This window comes from Hyperolius riggenbachi, chromosome 11 (assembly GCF_040937935.1).
Source record: "Hyperolius riggenbachi isolate aHypRig1 chromosome 11, aHypRig1.pri, whole genome shotgun sequence".
NCBI classification, from domain to species: Eukaryota; Metazoa; Chordata; class Amphibia; order Anura; family Hyperoliidae; genus Hyperolius; species Hyperolius riggenbachi.
The window spans coordinates 247196297-247212548 of NC_090656.1; the positions used below are offsets into that span (position 1 = coordinate 247196297).

Below are 16252 nucleotides of genomic sequence, written 5' to 3' on the forward strand. Positions count from 1 at the left end.
GAATCCACAGGTGGAAGTTCACAGATGGTAATTCATCACATTGCGTGCAATACAAAATAAGGTAAACATACCGTGCGGTGGGGGCTGTAGGCTGTAAGCTGGTGGTGGGTGCTGGGTACAGGAATATTGAATGGCGAACCCGAACTTCCGCAAATGTTCGCGAACAGGCCAATCTGGCGAACCGCCACAGACTTCAATGGGCAGGTGAATTTTAAAACCTACAAAGACTGTTTCTGGCCACAAAAGTGATGGAAAAGTTGTTTCAGCGGGTCCAACACCTGGACTGTGGCATGCCGGAGGGGGGTCCATGCCAAAAGTCTCACCAATAATTACGGAGTTGACACAAAGTCGGATTTTAATCCCTAAAGGGCAGAAATCACATTATGCACAGCTCTGGGTATCAGTGGGCTGTGGAGTGTCACACACACAAAAACACAGGAGACTGATGTGCTAGCTCTTAATAGGGCTGTTTGAAGGGCTTTCACAGCAAGTGAGGAACAAGAACACAGGCCTAGCTAATGCTTTCCCTACCTATCTGCAGCAAGTCTGATTCTGCTCTCACTAACAGCCAGCAGAGAATGAATCCAATATGGCCACCGCAACTGCTTTTTGATAGAGGGGTGGGGGGTCCAGGAGGGGATGCTAGCTGTGAGGTAAGGGGTCAAACAGCTAAAAAAGAAAAGGTTGAGGTGGCTTTCCTCAAATAACGACAAATTCATATATAAGATTCACAAATTTTATTAAGCACTAGGCAATGCATTTCGTGGGCCCATGCCCACTTCCTCAGGCCAAATACAGTGCCAAATAAAATCTCAGCCTGTGTAAGGGACGCCTCTCAAAGGCAACACCAACGCCGGTTTTGAGTGTAAAACTGACCTTAGGGTGCCGCGGTTATCAACTCACTTGCTCTCCCATAAGTCATTACATATGTCTGAAACGCAACTCTTCACATTCAGGACACTTTGGACAATTTTTGGATAACTTTTAACTATCTTTTTGACTAGTTTTGATCCATTCTTGACCTTTCCTTGGAAATCATCCACAAGAAAATCATAACTCATTAAACTGTCTGTTCTAATTACATCCCTAGCTCCCACAATTAATATTTGATGAGTGAGTGTTACACAAATATCACTGACATTGTTATCACAGCAATTTAATCACAGCTGGTTGTATTTTCCCTCAGATAATGAATGCTACTATCTAATTATACACGATAAAAGCAAGCTAGACCAGAGCAGTGACCTTGTTTCCTCCAGTATTGAGCAGTTGTTGTCACATATGGGTTTTCACACACATCGGGGGCAAAAAAGTCTAGAAGCAGCCCTGTGGATAAGGGTCACTGTGTTTACACTTTCAGATCAGATCGTCAGGAACGCAGGAGTTTTTCTTGTATGTACTTTACATTAAAGGAGAACTGTAGTGAAAGGTACGTGGAGGCTGCCATATTTATTTCCTTTTAACCAATACCAGTTGCCTGGCCAAGAATATCACCTCCTACATTAGCTTCTGTGAAGAAGCATGTATTCCGTCCAAGTCCTTCAGAGTCTACCCCAACAACAAGCCGTGGTTCAACGACAAGCTTCGCCGACTTGGGAAACGCAAAGAGGAAGCGCACAGGTCTGGCTCTTCAGAGGAATTCAGAGGGCCAGGCTCGCTCTGAAAAGAGAATTGCGAGCGGCAAACAGAGCCTACGCCGAGAAGCTGGGGCTCTGCCTCCAGTCTACCAACACACGGGAGGTATGGAAAGGCCTGAGAGCAGCCACGAATTTCAAATCAGCATCCCAATCGGCGACCCCGAGCCAACGACTGGCGGAGGAGCTCAATGAGTTCTACTGTAGGTTTGAGCAACACCACAACCAGCCCGTGGGTCATCCAGCATGGCCCCCCCCCCCCCTCTGGTGAACTCGGCGCCCTGGCTCCTAGCGCTGTTCTGGAATCGGATGTACTCCGGCACCTCCGGAAGCTGAACCCCAGGAAATCTTCCGGCCCGGACGGTGTGTCGTCTACTTGCCTGCGAACCTGCGCCGATCAGCTAGCCCCTGTGCTCACCTCCCTTTTCAGGCAGTCATTATCTGACGGTACAGTCCCCTCCTGTCTAAAGAGGTCTATAATTGTACCAGTTCCGAAAAAAACAGGCAGTACCGAGCACAATAACTTCCGACCAGTGGCCCTAACCTCTAACATCATGAAGCTCCTCGATCGGTTGGTCCTTGCCCACCTGAAGAGGTCCCCGGACGCCCTTTTAGACCCGCTCCAATTTGCATATAGGGCAAACAGATCCGTGGAGGATGCCATCAATGTCAGCATGGCATACATCACTGAGCACCTGGACAGCCTGGCCTCCTACGTCAGGATCCTGTTCCTAGACTTCAGCTCGGCGTTCAATACGATCTGCCCAGACATCCTGATCACCAACCTGACGCAGCTTGGAGTTGATCCTACTCTCCGAGCATGGATCAAGGACTTCCTGACTAATAGAACGCAACAGGTGAAGCTTGGCAACTACTACTCCAGCGTATGTACCACCAACACCAGGGCTCCACAAGGCTGTGTTCTGTCACCTCTACTGTTCTCCCTGTACACCAACAACCAGGGCCGGGCCGAGGCATAGGCTGGAGAGGCTCCAGCCTCAAGGCGCAGTGTAGGAGGGGGCGCACAATTCATTCAGCTGTCATTCCTAATTGTGTATGAAGCAGAAAGAAATAAGAAAAGGGGATACATAGCAGTGACTGCAAGCCAGATAACTAGAGATTAAGGTGTTGGGGAGGTTGTGGGCCCTGTGGCCCTCTTTGTCTAATAGCAATCAGTGTGTGACAGCTGGGGTGGGAGGGATGGAGGGGCGCACTTTGGTGTCTCAGCCTTGGGTGCTGGAGGAACTTGTCCCAGCTCTGTCAACAACTGCATCTCATACGCTAACTCTGTGAAAGTCATAAAATTTGCAGACGACACCACTATCATCGGCCTTATTGGTAGCAACGGGGAGCACGAATATCGTAGCGAGGTTGAGAGAATAGACAACTGGTGCAGAGATAACAACCTAGTTCTCAACACAGCAAAGACTTTTGAACTGGTAGTAGATTTCAGGAGGAATCCCCCCACCCCTCCGTCCGGTCATCATTGGAGGAACAGAAGTCTCCACTGTGTCATCGGTCCGGTTCCTCGGCACGACTCTCACTAACAACCTGAAATGGGAGCACAACACCACCAAAATTCAGAAGAAATCCCAGCAGAGGTTGTTCTTCCTGCGCCAACTGAAGAGATTCGGCATGCCCAAGGAACTGCTGACCAGCTTCTATACTGCCACTATAGAATCCATCCTCTGCTCCTCAGTCATTGTCTGGTACGGGGGCGCAACGGCCAGCGACAAACAGAAACTGCAGAGAGTCATAACTGATGCCGAGAGAATCATCGGGTCTCCTCTTCCGCTTCTTGATATCCTCCACTCCGCTAGGTTGAGGAAGAGGGCCTCCATGATCTCCCATGACCCCTCCCACCCTGGCAGCCACTACTTCAAGCTCCTCCCACTGGGACGTCGCTACAGGACTATTCCATCCAAAACTACCAGGCGGAAGAATACCTTCTTCCCCCAAGCTGTCCGGTCACTGAATTCCAACCTCCCCCGGCCCGGCCTGCAGTTCTAACTGCCGGGTCAGCCGGCCCCGGACGCTGCCTGCCTTGGCTCGTATCCGAATATGGACTCGGGGCCCTTAACAGCATTTTATTTGTCTACTGCATTTTTATAACTTGTATGTGTTGTATGTCTGCCTACGTCGTCTATGCCATGTGTACCACAAATAATTCCGACTATAGCTCTGCTGTATTTGGCGAAATAAAACTGATTCTGATTCTGGCTATCCTGCTGATCCTCTGCCTCTAAAGGCAGCCATACACTGGTGGATTGCCACCAGATCGACCAACAGGTAGATCCCTCTCTGATTGAGACTGATCAGAGAGGGATCTAATGGCTGCCCATACACTGCACACAGATTTTGAATCAATTTCACCATGATGCACTTGAAACAAAAAGAAAAACCGAGAGCCCAATATAGTGCAGTAAGTCTAACAATTGTTGGCGAAATAATTATCAGATGTGGATATACTCACAAACACGGGTTACCACAAATGAAATGCAGGTGGGGAGTATTAGAACCTGACCCCACTCAGGTTTAAGAAGTCGCTCTCTGTAGATAGAAAGAAGGGGACAGTCCCCTCCACCCAAGGTGGACTATATACTGTGCAAATTTGGACAGAGGCGCCAGGCAGGTTAAAATGATCTAAAAACAACTAAAAAGGAGGAGTACAAGTGGACTTACCTCCTGAAATGATAGACAATCAAGATTGTTCAAATCGCAAATAACAATTTATTTTGGCACTCCGCAACGCGTTTATTGCCTGGGACAGAGGCGCATTGCCACTATTGGACCTTTTTGAGTTTGCACTCCTTGCCTGATGAAGCGGGTTATACCTGCGAAACGCGTTGCGGAGTGCCAAAATAAATTGTTATTTGCGATTTGAACAATCTCGATTGTCCATCATTTCAGGAGGTAAGTCCACCTGTACTCCTTTTTAGTTGTTTTTAGATCATTTTAACCTGCCTGGCACCTCTGTCCAAATTTGCACAATTTCAGCATGAGATCGATTCACACCCTGTGGAACTGCCGCCTGCTCGTCGCCCCTGCTCCCCTGGCCTGCCGCAATATATTACTGTTATAATTTAAGTAGGCCTCAGTTATTTGAACTGAGTTAGTCAAAAAGGCTTGAGGAGCAGACCTGCCCTTTAAGGGGATTTTCTCTTAGAGAGAAAATCTGCAGTTCTGTCAGCAGAACTAGAACATACCAAGAAGCTGTTCTATGGACAAGGCCACAGGTCTCCCTGACCTGGGCATGTACCGCCACTAGAACAATAAACATCAGCCATGTTTTGTAAATATCCACATTCCTGTATGTATGTCAAATGCCTCATTGAATATTAATCGAGTAGGTGTGTACGATGACACCACGAGTGGGTCCACCAATAGTCTGATCTAGGGGATGGCGGAGATGATGTCATGTTTAACTCTTTCCTAGTCGGTATTAAAGCCTGAGTGAGCTATGGGAGCTCACTCTGCTTCTTACTTTCGCACTAGCTCGCAAGGCTGTATGGGACCTCTAAGTATGTTCATTCCTTTCTGTAATCTGATATAATGTATGCGGTACATAGGTAGTCTAGTGTAACTTAGGTTAGAAAGAAAGTACCTGATTGACTTCAGCAGGAAGTCTAATCAAGAAGCTTGTAACGCAACATGAAGATTGGCGTGGCTAGGATATGATGAACTGTATCTATCTGTATTTCTGTTTTCTGAATAAACTCCGTAAACATTGAAGAAGCCTGAGAAAAGTCTATCTCCTGCTTGCTGTGTTGAGAGTCAAGTGATCTCACAGTCTGTGAGACGCAACTATAAGAAGTTGATGGTGTCGAAGCAAGGTGATTTAGAACAGAATCTAACAATTACCAGTCTGCCAGCGCGATTCCTCGGGTCCCCGCAGTCTCTCTTCCAGCGTACTCCATCCTCACTTCATGTCCCGTCCTGTCACAAGCAGAAAGAGCGCCCTACTGTTTGAACTTCGCTGTTCTCACAGGATGGGACAGGAAGTGAGGATGACGGGAAAAGTGAGAGACAGCGGGAGACTCGCGGGGCCGACAGGTGATGTATTGCTGCGTCGGTTGTTGCCGTATCGAACGCCGCTAACGCCGCGCTCCTGACCCGCCGGTGATCGAGCAAAATTTTCCACCTGGGCAGATCAACGGAAATGATCGATTTCGGATGGAAAACGGTCGATCTATCCGTGTTATCGATTTCACAGCGGATTCGATCACAGTAATTGAACCTGATATCTATCAGCGAGAAGTAGCATTAGTGTACGAGCACCTTAAAGAGAACCTGTACCGAGTAAAATTATTTAAAATAAACACATGAGGTAACTTCAAATGAACATTACATAGTTAACTTGCCATCAGTTCCTCTCAGAAGCTCACCATTTTCATCTGACAATCCCTTCCAGTTCTGACAATATTTTGTCAGAACTGAAATATATCAGTTGCTGTCAGTTACAGCTGAGAGGAGAACTGATGTGTCCATGTTTCCCTATGGCTCAAGTGGGCGACATTGCAGTTTAACTGAGTGCTGACCAGGAAGCTGTTATGGGGTAATGGCTAGTTTCAAAATGGCGGATGGAAAATTCCATTGATCACAGTGGACAAACAGGACGCAGGAGAGGAAAAATAGATTGAGGAGTAGACTACACGGGAGGTATGTATGACTTGTGTATGTTTATTTTGACTTTTAATTTTCAGTTCAGGTTTTCTTTAACCACCCTGGCGTTCTGATTAAATCGCCAGGGTGGCTGCGGGAGGGTTTTTTTTAAATAAAAAAAAAACTATTTCATGCAGCCAACTGAAAGTTGGCTGCATGAAAGCCCACTAGAGGGCGCTCCGGAGGCGTTCTTCCGATCGCCTCCGGAGCGCCCATAATAAACAAGGAAGGCCGCAATGAGCGGCCTTCCTTGTTTTGCTTACATCGTCGCCATAGCGACGAGCGGAGTGACGTCATGGACGTCAGCCGACGTCCTGACGTCAGCCGCCTCCGATCCAGCCCTTAGCGCTGGCCGGAACTGTTTGTTCCGGCTACGCTGGGCTCGGGCGGCTGGGGGGACCCTCTTTCGCCGCTGCACGCGGCGGATCGCCGCGCTGCAGCGGCGATCAGGCAGCACACGCGGCTGGCAAAGTGCCGGCTGCGTGTGCTGCTTTTTATTTCATTAAAATCGGCCCAGCAGGGCCTGAGCGGCAGCCGCTGGCGGTGTTGGACGAGCTGAGCTCGTCCAGACCGCTCAGCTGGTTAATACTTTTAGCCATAGCCCCTGAACAAGCATATGAAGATCAGATGCTTCTGACATTAATGTCAAGCTGCATGCTTGTCTCTTGGTGATTCAGATAATACTGCAGCCAAATAGACCAGCAGGGCTGCCAAGCAATGTGCATTGCTTAAAAGGAAATACATATGTCAGCCTCAATGGGCTTGATTCACAAAGCGGTGCTGTTAGCATGCCTGTGAAAACCCCCTTAGCACGTCTAAACAAGCTTTTCGCGCATAAAACTTTACGCGCGCAAAACTTTATGCGCGTAAAACTTTACGCGCGTACTGCACAGAGCGCAGGGCGCTCCGCGCGAAGTGCCCATTAAAGCCTATGGGACTTAGCGCGCGTAAACCTTTGCGCGCGTAAAACTTTGTGCGCGCAAAGTTAGCGCGCGATCTGATTGAGAAATCCAGTGCTAACCTACTTAGCACCCTGGTTAGCACGTCTAAAGACTTTAGACGTGCTAAGTAGGTTAGCACCGCTTTGTGAATCAAGCCCAATATCTCTCACTTCAGTTGTCCTTTAATTATATAAATAGTTTCTGGTGAAGGATTTTGGTCTTTGCCTTGCTCAGAGATTATTATTATTATTATTTAGTATTTATATAGCGCCGACATATTACGCAGCGCTGTACAGTGTATATATATATCTTGTCACTAACTGTCCCTCAAAGGAGCTCACAATCTAATCCCTACCATTGCCATATGTCTATATTATGTAGTGTAAGTACTGTAGTCTAGGGCCAATTTTAGGGGGAACCAATTAACTTATCCGTATGTTTTTGGAATGTGGGAGGAAACCGGAGTGCCCGGAGGAAACCCACGCAGACACGGGGAGAACATACAAACTCCAGAGATCTATAACTTTGCCAGAAGAATCCATCTATTATTATTATTATTTAGTATTTATATAGCGCCGACATCTTCCGCAGCGCTGTACAGAGTATATTGTCTCGTCACTAACTGTCCATCAGAGGAGCTCACAATCTAGTCCCTACCATAGCCATATGTCTATGTGCGTATTGTGTAGTGTATGTATCGTAGTCTAGGGCCAATTTAGAGGGAAGCCAATTAACTTATCTGTATGTTTTTGGGATGTGGGAGGAAACCGGAGTGCCCGGAGGAAACCCACACAGACACGGGGAGAACATACAAACTCCTTGCACATGTTGACCTGGCTGGGATCTGAACCAGGGACCCAGCGCTGCAAGGCGAGAGCGCTAACCACTACGCCACCGTGCTGCAGGTTGTTTAATGTCCGGCTCACAAATATTCATTACTGAGAACCCTTTGCTTTTATTTAGGAGCGTTTGGCTACTTTGAAGTGACCAATGACATCACCAAATACTGTAAGGCCAAGGTGTTTGAGAGCATTGGGAAGAAGACCCCAATTGGTGTGCGCTTCTCCACGACAGGTAAGACTTCCCCAAACTTTATCTGGTCATTTGACAAATGCAGCATCAGCTGACTGGTCAGAGGGGGTGCCCTCCTCTCTGCTCACAGTGGTCATAAGAATGCCTAGGCTAGCTGACACTGCTGACCTTATTCACAACATGTTTATTGCGGGATCGGTTGAAAAGGGCGCCCGAGCTGCCTGTATGAAAAGGGCGCCGCCATAGACATCAATGTTATTTCTGGAAATATGGGCTACAAGGTGTAGAAAAGGGCGCCCGAGTTTTGATATAGGCTACAAGCGGGCTCCCCTTTGTAGCCCATATTTTTTCGGCTACAAGATTTTCGGCTACAGTAGGGCGCCCTTTGTAGCCCATATTTTTTCGGCTACAAGGTTTTCGGCTACAAGCGGGCTCCCCTTTGTAGCCCATATTTTTTCGGCTACAAGGTTTTCGGCTACAAGCTGGCTCCCCTTTGTAGCCCGTATTTTTTTCGGCTACAGTAGGGCACCCCTTTGTAGCCCATATTATTGCATTTTTTGTAGCCTATGTTTTTATATGGGCTACAAGCACTGTAAGCCGAATTATTTCACTCCCCCACTATCCATGGCGGCCTGGAGGGGGAATAGTAATTTACACATCCCAGAGTTTTTTTGTAGCCTATGTTTTTATATGGGCTACACCAGGCGCCTTTTTTGTAGCCGAAGTTTTTATATGGGCTACACCAGGCGCCTTTTTTGTAGCCGAAGTTAGTATATATGGGCTCCACCAGGCGCCCTTTTTTACCGGCGCCCTTTTCATGTAGACCCGTTTATTGCCTGGCTATATTGCTGTAGGTTTAAAGAGTGTATAGGAGAATTTTATCATTATGTTTTTTTTATGGATTTGGCTTAATAGAAAATGAGATTTGACATGTTTAAAGAGGAATTTCAGCCTAAACAAACATACTGTCAGTAAAGGGACTCCGAGCACCTCTCAAGGGCATGCCTTTAAGCCAGACGACTTCCAACAAAGTCGTGCTATGACCCCTCTGGAGGAGCCTCTTGCAATGGCCATGCGTGTCACTTCCTCTTCCTGTTTCATTCAGTGATGCACTTCTCTAACAGAGAAGACAGGGGTGACCTGGAAGTTATAACATAGCCAAGGTGGCAGCCGCAATTTTTAAATTGAAATCGAACGAAAACAATTTGGTGTAGAATGGGGATTCAGGCATCAAATGAAAGAGGAGAGCACATGCTACAGAAAGGTGTGCATCTTTAAAGAGACTCTGTAACATTCAAAACATCCCCTGGGGGGTACTCACCTCGGGTGGGGGAAGCCTCCGGATCCTAATGAGGCTTCCCACGCCGTCCTCTGTCCCACGGGGGTCTCTCCGCAGCCCTCCGAACAGCCGGCGACTGTGCCGACTGTCATTTCAATATTTACCTTTGCTGGCTCCAGCGGGGGCGCTGTGGCGGCTTTCCATTCCGAACTACACGGAAATACCCGATCTCATTCGGGTCCGCTCTACTGCGCAGGCGCAGGAAACTTGCGCCTGCGCAGTAGAGCGGACCCGACGGCGATCGGGTATTTCCGTGTAGTTCGGAGCCGACAGCCGTCAGAGCGCCTGCGCAGGAGCCAGGAAGGTAAATAATGACGTCACCGCTGCCCGGACTCCACGGAGGGCTGCAGCGAGACCCCTGACGGATGGAGGACGGCGTGGGAAGCCTCATTAGGATCCGGAGGCTTCCCCCACCCGAGGTGAGTACCCCCCAGGGGATATTTTTATGTTACAGTTCCTCTTTAAGTACTTTGCAGTACTAGTCCGAGTCTTAAAGGCATGCCCATGAGAGGTGCTCAGAGTCCCTTTAAAGAGAACCAGAGATGAAGCACCCTCTTGTATTTTACCTTATAAATCAGTGGGAACATGACAGTAAACACCTAATCTGCCCTTTGTTTCATTGTTCTCTGTGTAATCTGACTGTTATCACGTCTGATAAGAATCCCCGACTGAGAAGTCAGGCTGCTCCGTCTAGCTTTGCTACAGAAAGATTATAGCTAAGTCTGTCTTCTGTGGTGTTATTTCAAGCCCAAGCCTGCCCCCTTGTGGCTTTGCTATAATGACTCAGCAATAATCATTCCCAGCAAAGCCAGATTTAATTGCTCAGTCTGGGATTCTTGTGACTGCTGTTAACAGACACTTTTAGCAGTGAGGAGGAAACAGAGAGCATGGTAAGTGTTTTCTCTAATGTTCTTACTGATATACATGGTAAAATACACAAGGGTGCTTCCTCTCTGGTTCCCTGTGTCATTAGTTATGTTAATTAAAATAGATAGGTAGTATAATCTCTTAAAAACAAAAGTAGAAAAGGAGGAGCGCTCCATAGTGTAAAACCGCTTTATTAAAACAATTTGCGCAAAATCAAAATTCACTTACTAGATGCAAGTGGATACAAGCATGTAATCAGGCTTTGCATCCTTAAAATCCTTCCTTGGTAGGTGCACTACAAACTGCCGTGGCCATCGGAGTTGTGTGGATTGGATGGAGAGCGACCCTAGATGCTCCCCCAAGGGATGAAAGTGTGCTGGTGGCGTTATTACGCGTTTTGGCGTTCCACGCCTTCGTCAGATAACCTATCTTCGTTATCTGACGAAGGCGTGGAACGCCGAAACGCGTAATAACGCCACCAGCACACTTTCATCCCTTGGGGGAGCAACTAGGGTCGCTCTCCATCCGATCCACACAACTCTGATGTCCACGGCAGTTTGTAGTGCACCTACCAAGGAAGGATTTTAAGGCTGCAAAGCCTGATTACATGCTTGTATCCACTTGCATCTAGTAAGTGAATTTTGATTTTGCGCAAATTGTTTTAATAAAGCGGTTTTACACTATGGAGCGCTCCTCCTTTTCTACTTTTGTTTTTCTGACCAAGCCTCTCTGACAGCCGGGCTTTAAAGGAGCAGCTAAAATGTGACCGATCCCAGCCACCCTTGATCACCGCCCTAGCAGCGCAAGATTTCACATCTCTTTAGTATAATCTCTCTTAACCACCCTGTTTTAAAGAGCTGGCAAATGTTTGTGATTGCATGATGGCAGCCATCTTTTTGGTTGAAAGGAGGTGACCGGGAGCATGAGACACATGCTCCCTGTCCTGTGTCCTGATCACCTCTCCCAGTTGCTAGGCAACAAGAACAACATCATTCTTTGTATTTTGTCACTATTTATGTATTTTGTATATTGTATATTGGTGTACACCATTGTCTGTATTATTATGTACCCCATGTTTGTTTCTTACATTGTACAGCGCCACGGAATATGTTGGCGCTTTATAAATCAATAATAATAATAATAATAAATCCCATCATGCCTTGCATAGCATCAGGGGAAAAATGCCCGGGCAGATTTCTTTGATGGGGCGGAGCTTAGCTTTTGCGCAGCTAAAAATGAGGCTTGGGTAAGAAAAACAAGTTTTGATGCTGTGAAACTGTTAAAGAAACACTAAGGGCTTGATTCACAAATGCTATGCGTTTAGCGCGCAATGTACCGCGCGTGAAGGTTTACGTGTGCGCGCTAACAAAGGTTTTTGCTCGCATTTTGCCGTGGTAACACGCAAAGAACTTTGTTAGTGCACGCCTGTGAATCAGTACATGCGTAAACCTTCACGCGTGTTGCATTACATGCTAAACACATAGCACGGTCGTGCTATGCGTTAGCACGGTTTTGTGAATTAAGCCCCAAGCCTTTTCAGTGCTGCTGAGTAGATTTTTAGTCTGGTGGTTCACTTTGACCACTCTCCAACCACAAGTTTTTTCCCCCTCAAAAACCAGAGCAATTTTCACATCACGCTCCTCCTATCCATTCGCCAATAAATGTATTGTTACTTATCACACCAAAATGTTATATATATATATATATATATATATATATATATATATATATATATATATATATATATATATATATATATATAATATATATAATATAATATAATATCATTTTTTTTTTATTTTTTTTTTACACAAATTAGGCTTTCTTTGGGTGGTACTTTTTGCTAAAACTTATTTTATTTTAAATGCATTTTAAAGGGAATAATAAGAGACAAATGAAAAAAAAATATTATTTCTCAGTTTTCAGCCATAACCGTTCTAAAATAAAATGTGGTTCGATAGATAATGCCCACACATTTTATTTGCCCATTTGTCCCAGTTGTTACAACGTTTTAATTGTGCCCCTAGTACAATGTATGGCAATAATATTTTATCTGGAAATAAAGCTGTATTTTTTATGCTATATTAACAATTACAAGCCTTTATTTGCAAAAATAATTTAATCATCGCGGCATTAGGAGCGCCCTCTAGTGGACTTTCATGCAGCCAACTTTCAGTTGGCTGCATGCAATAGTTTTTTTTAATTAAAAAAAAAAACGTCCGGTCGCCAGCCTGGCGATCTTAATAGAACGCCAGGCTGGTTAACAGGCAATCTCCTGATGTAACTGTCATTAATAGGGAACAGGCAATCTCCTGATGTCACTGTCATTAATAGGGAACAGGCAATCTCCTGTTGTAACTGGCATTAATGCTTGATGTCTTATTATTAATCTCATAACAGGTTTTCTTTATAAGCACAATTAGAATTTAATTGACTGCAGAGAATCTGTATCCACATTGCCAGCAAAGTTATTCGGTATTTCTAGTTAAACAATTGAGGCTATGACTATATACACATTAATGTGCACCTGTCATGATGTGCTAATGCTTTAAGACTGTTTGTTTGTCTATTTATAGTTGTGTAATTATATCTGTACATAAGCAAGGCGTATTTGCTCATTCATAATTATACCTCAGTTAGTTATATAGCCAAATTGTGCTTTACTTACATAAAACATTTCATTAGAGAAGGAACCATGGCTGTTTAACAGGAACCTAAGGTGAAAGGGGAAGCTGACATATATATATATATATATATATATATATATATATATATATACATATATATATATATATATATATATATATATTCCCTTCTAAACAATGCACATTGCCTGGCTGTCCTGCTGATCCTCTGCCTCTAATACCTTTAGCCAGAGCCCCTGAACAAGCATGCAGCACATCAGGTGCTCTGACTGAAGTGTGACTGGATTAGCTGCATGCTGGTTTCAGGTGTGTGATGCAGACACTACTGCCAAAGAGATCAGCAGGCCAGTCAGGCAACTGGTATTGTTTAGCTAGTTTAGCCTTTTGCATGTAGCTGCTGCTGTGCTGCTGCGTGCCTCCGCGGCCGATAGCACGCGCCCGCCCACTTGCTCCCGTGCCGCCGCCCGTTAGCCCGGAGATCAATGAATGGGAACGCAGTTCCCATTTATTGATCTAAGTCCCCGTTATAAAGACCAACGGCTTCTATAAGAAGCCGTGATCTTTCCAAACAAAAAAAAAAGTTTCCCGTCCTCCCTTCACTTCCTGTAAGCGTGATCACCCGCTTACAGGAAAAAAAAATGACTGAGGCCATCTTGTGGCCAAATAGTAAAATTACATCAACATACATTTTTTTTTTAATAAACACAGAAACAATTACATTTAAAATTAACTGTTTACCTCCCACACTCCAAAAAAATCCCAAATACATTTTTTAATTTAAAAAAAAAATACAATTAAAAAACAAACAAACAAAAAAACATAAATAGTTACTTAAGGGTCTAAGGGTTTTAATATGCATGTCAAGAGGGTATATTACTATTATTTTTTTAAATTATATGCTTGTAAATAGTGATGGACGCAAAACTGAAATAAATGCACCTTTATTTGCAAATGAAATATTGGTGCCATACATGATAGGGACATAAGTTAAGGTGTAATAGCCGGGACAAATGGACCAATAAAATATGTGGGTTTTAATTATGGTAGCATGTATTATTTTAAGGCCCATAATGGCAGAAAACTGAGAAATATTTTTTTTTCATTTTTTTCTTAATATTCCCATTAAAATGCATTTAGAAAAAATAATTTTTAGCAAAATGTACCACCCAAAGAAAGCCTAATTGGTGGCGGAAAAAAACAAGATATAGATCAATTCATTGTGATAAGTAGTGATAAAGTTATTGGTGAATTAATGGGAGGTGAAAATTGCTGAAGGCTGTATCGGTTAAAAGGAAAATATGGCAGCCACCATATCCCTCTCACCTCGGGTTCCTTTTAAAATACAGGCTAAAAGAAGGGCATTTAAAGTAAAAAATTGCCAGCATTCCCCGTCTTCCTCCTGCCCACCATCCCATGTGTCCAGAATGGACCATAAAAATCAGATAATGTAAGCTGGAACGCCTGCACACGGGCTGTGGAAAAATGAAAGCGTTTGGGAAAGAATCCTTAGTGTAAAAGATAACATTCCATCCATGAAGCTTTCACTGAGCCCCACTGCGTTCTGAAATGACTAATGGTGGCCACTAATGATCCAACCTTTTTCATCCAATCTTACCAAATCTATGTAGTATAAGGGTAAACTGAATGAATATACTGAATGGATACTTCAGGCAGTTACCTTATATTACATAGAAATGGTAAGATTGGATGAAAAAGATTGGATCATTAGTGGCCACCTTAACTCAGCTAAGGGTTTGCTAACTCTGGCCACCTAATCGCAGTTTCTAATAAATACAGTCCAGGTTTTCGGATCACTTAAAGGAAACTTGTGAGGAAAAATAGTGCCGCAAATGAGTACTCACTTTAGGAGAGGGACGCTTCTGGATCCTCCTTGCATTATGTTTGGCCCACTCTAGACCACCAGGGAAGCTGTATTAGAGGGTAAGCCCCTAGATTAACAGGGAAGCCATATGGGGAGGAAGGACCACTAGACACCAGGGATATGTGTAGGGGAGGGGGGAGGCATTAGACACCAGGGAACTGTATAGGGGAAGGAGGCACTAGACACCAGGGAAATGTGTAGGGGAGGGGGGAGGCATTAGACACCAGGGAACTGTATAGGGGAGGGAGGGGAGCCACTAGACACCAGGGAACTGTATAGGGGAGGGAGGGGGGCCACTAGACAGCAGGGAAATGTGTAGGGGAGGGGGGAGGCATTAGACGCCAGGGAACTGTATAGGGGAGGGAGGGGAGCCACTAGACACCAGGGAACTGTATAGGGGAGGGAGGGGGGCCACTAGAGACCAGGGAAATGTGTATGGGAGGGGGAGGCAGTGCAGCCGCGCATTGGAGGCCCCTGTTCTCGAACAGCTTGGAGGAGGAGGAGGACGGAGAAGCTTGTAAATGATCCAGAGGCTTCTCTCTCCTGAGGCAAATCATTTTTCTCTCACTTAACCTCACAGGTTTACTTTAAAGGACAGGTCTGAGCAGAACATTCTGGGCCACGTGAGCGCGATCAGCGCGGCTGCACGCTTACACAGGCGCAATAGTCACCGACCTGGCAAGGTCGGCCTCTACAACGGAGGGGACTGGCTGGGACCAGGAGCTGCGGTGAGGGTCAGATCGGCTGCCAGGGGGTTGGAGGAAGCCCCAGGTAAGTATATTTACAGCTTGGATGTGTCCTTTAAGCTCTGAACTTTTAAGACGGGATTCTTATGTTGGTAGTTCGTAGTAAGAGTGGTTTTGTCTCTTTGCAGCTGGCGAGTTGGGAAGTTCAGACGTTACCCGCGAGCCAAGGGGATTTGCTGTGAAATTCTACACGGAAGAAGGGAACTGGGACTTGGTTGGCATCAGCAGTGCAGTGTTCTTCATCAGAGACCCCATCCTGGTGAGTGATGGCCCTACATGTAGCACACAGCTTAAAGAGACACTGAAGCGAGAATAAATCTCGCTTCAGTGCTTAAAACCGCCGCTATCCCGTGGCTGAACGGGGGTCCCTTCACCCCCAAACTGCCCCCCTGCAAAATCAACGACCAACTTGGTCGTAGATTTTGCTGCTCTTCAGGCAGGGCTAACGGCTGCAGCCCTGCCTCTCAGCGCGTCTATCAGCAGCGCATCGCCGCCTCTTCCCCG

The 16252-nt window shown here is 45.8% G+C and overlaps 1 protein-coding gene across 1 annotated transcript in view; it reads left to right on the forward strand.

Annotated features, from left to right (window-relative positions):
• LOC137538916 (catalase-like) overlaps positions 1 to 16252 on the forward strand; it is a 74261-nt gene that overhangs the window by 23468 nt on the left and 34541 nt on the right. Inside the window, exons 3-4 of the mRNA XM_068261348.1 lie at positions 8201 to 8311; positions 15877 to 16007. Of these exons, the coding sequence (XP_068117449.1) occupies positions 8201 to 8311; positions 15877 to 16007 (242 nt within the window). The remainder of the gene's footprint in view (positions 1 to 8200; positions 8312 to 15876; positions 16008 to 16252) is intronic.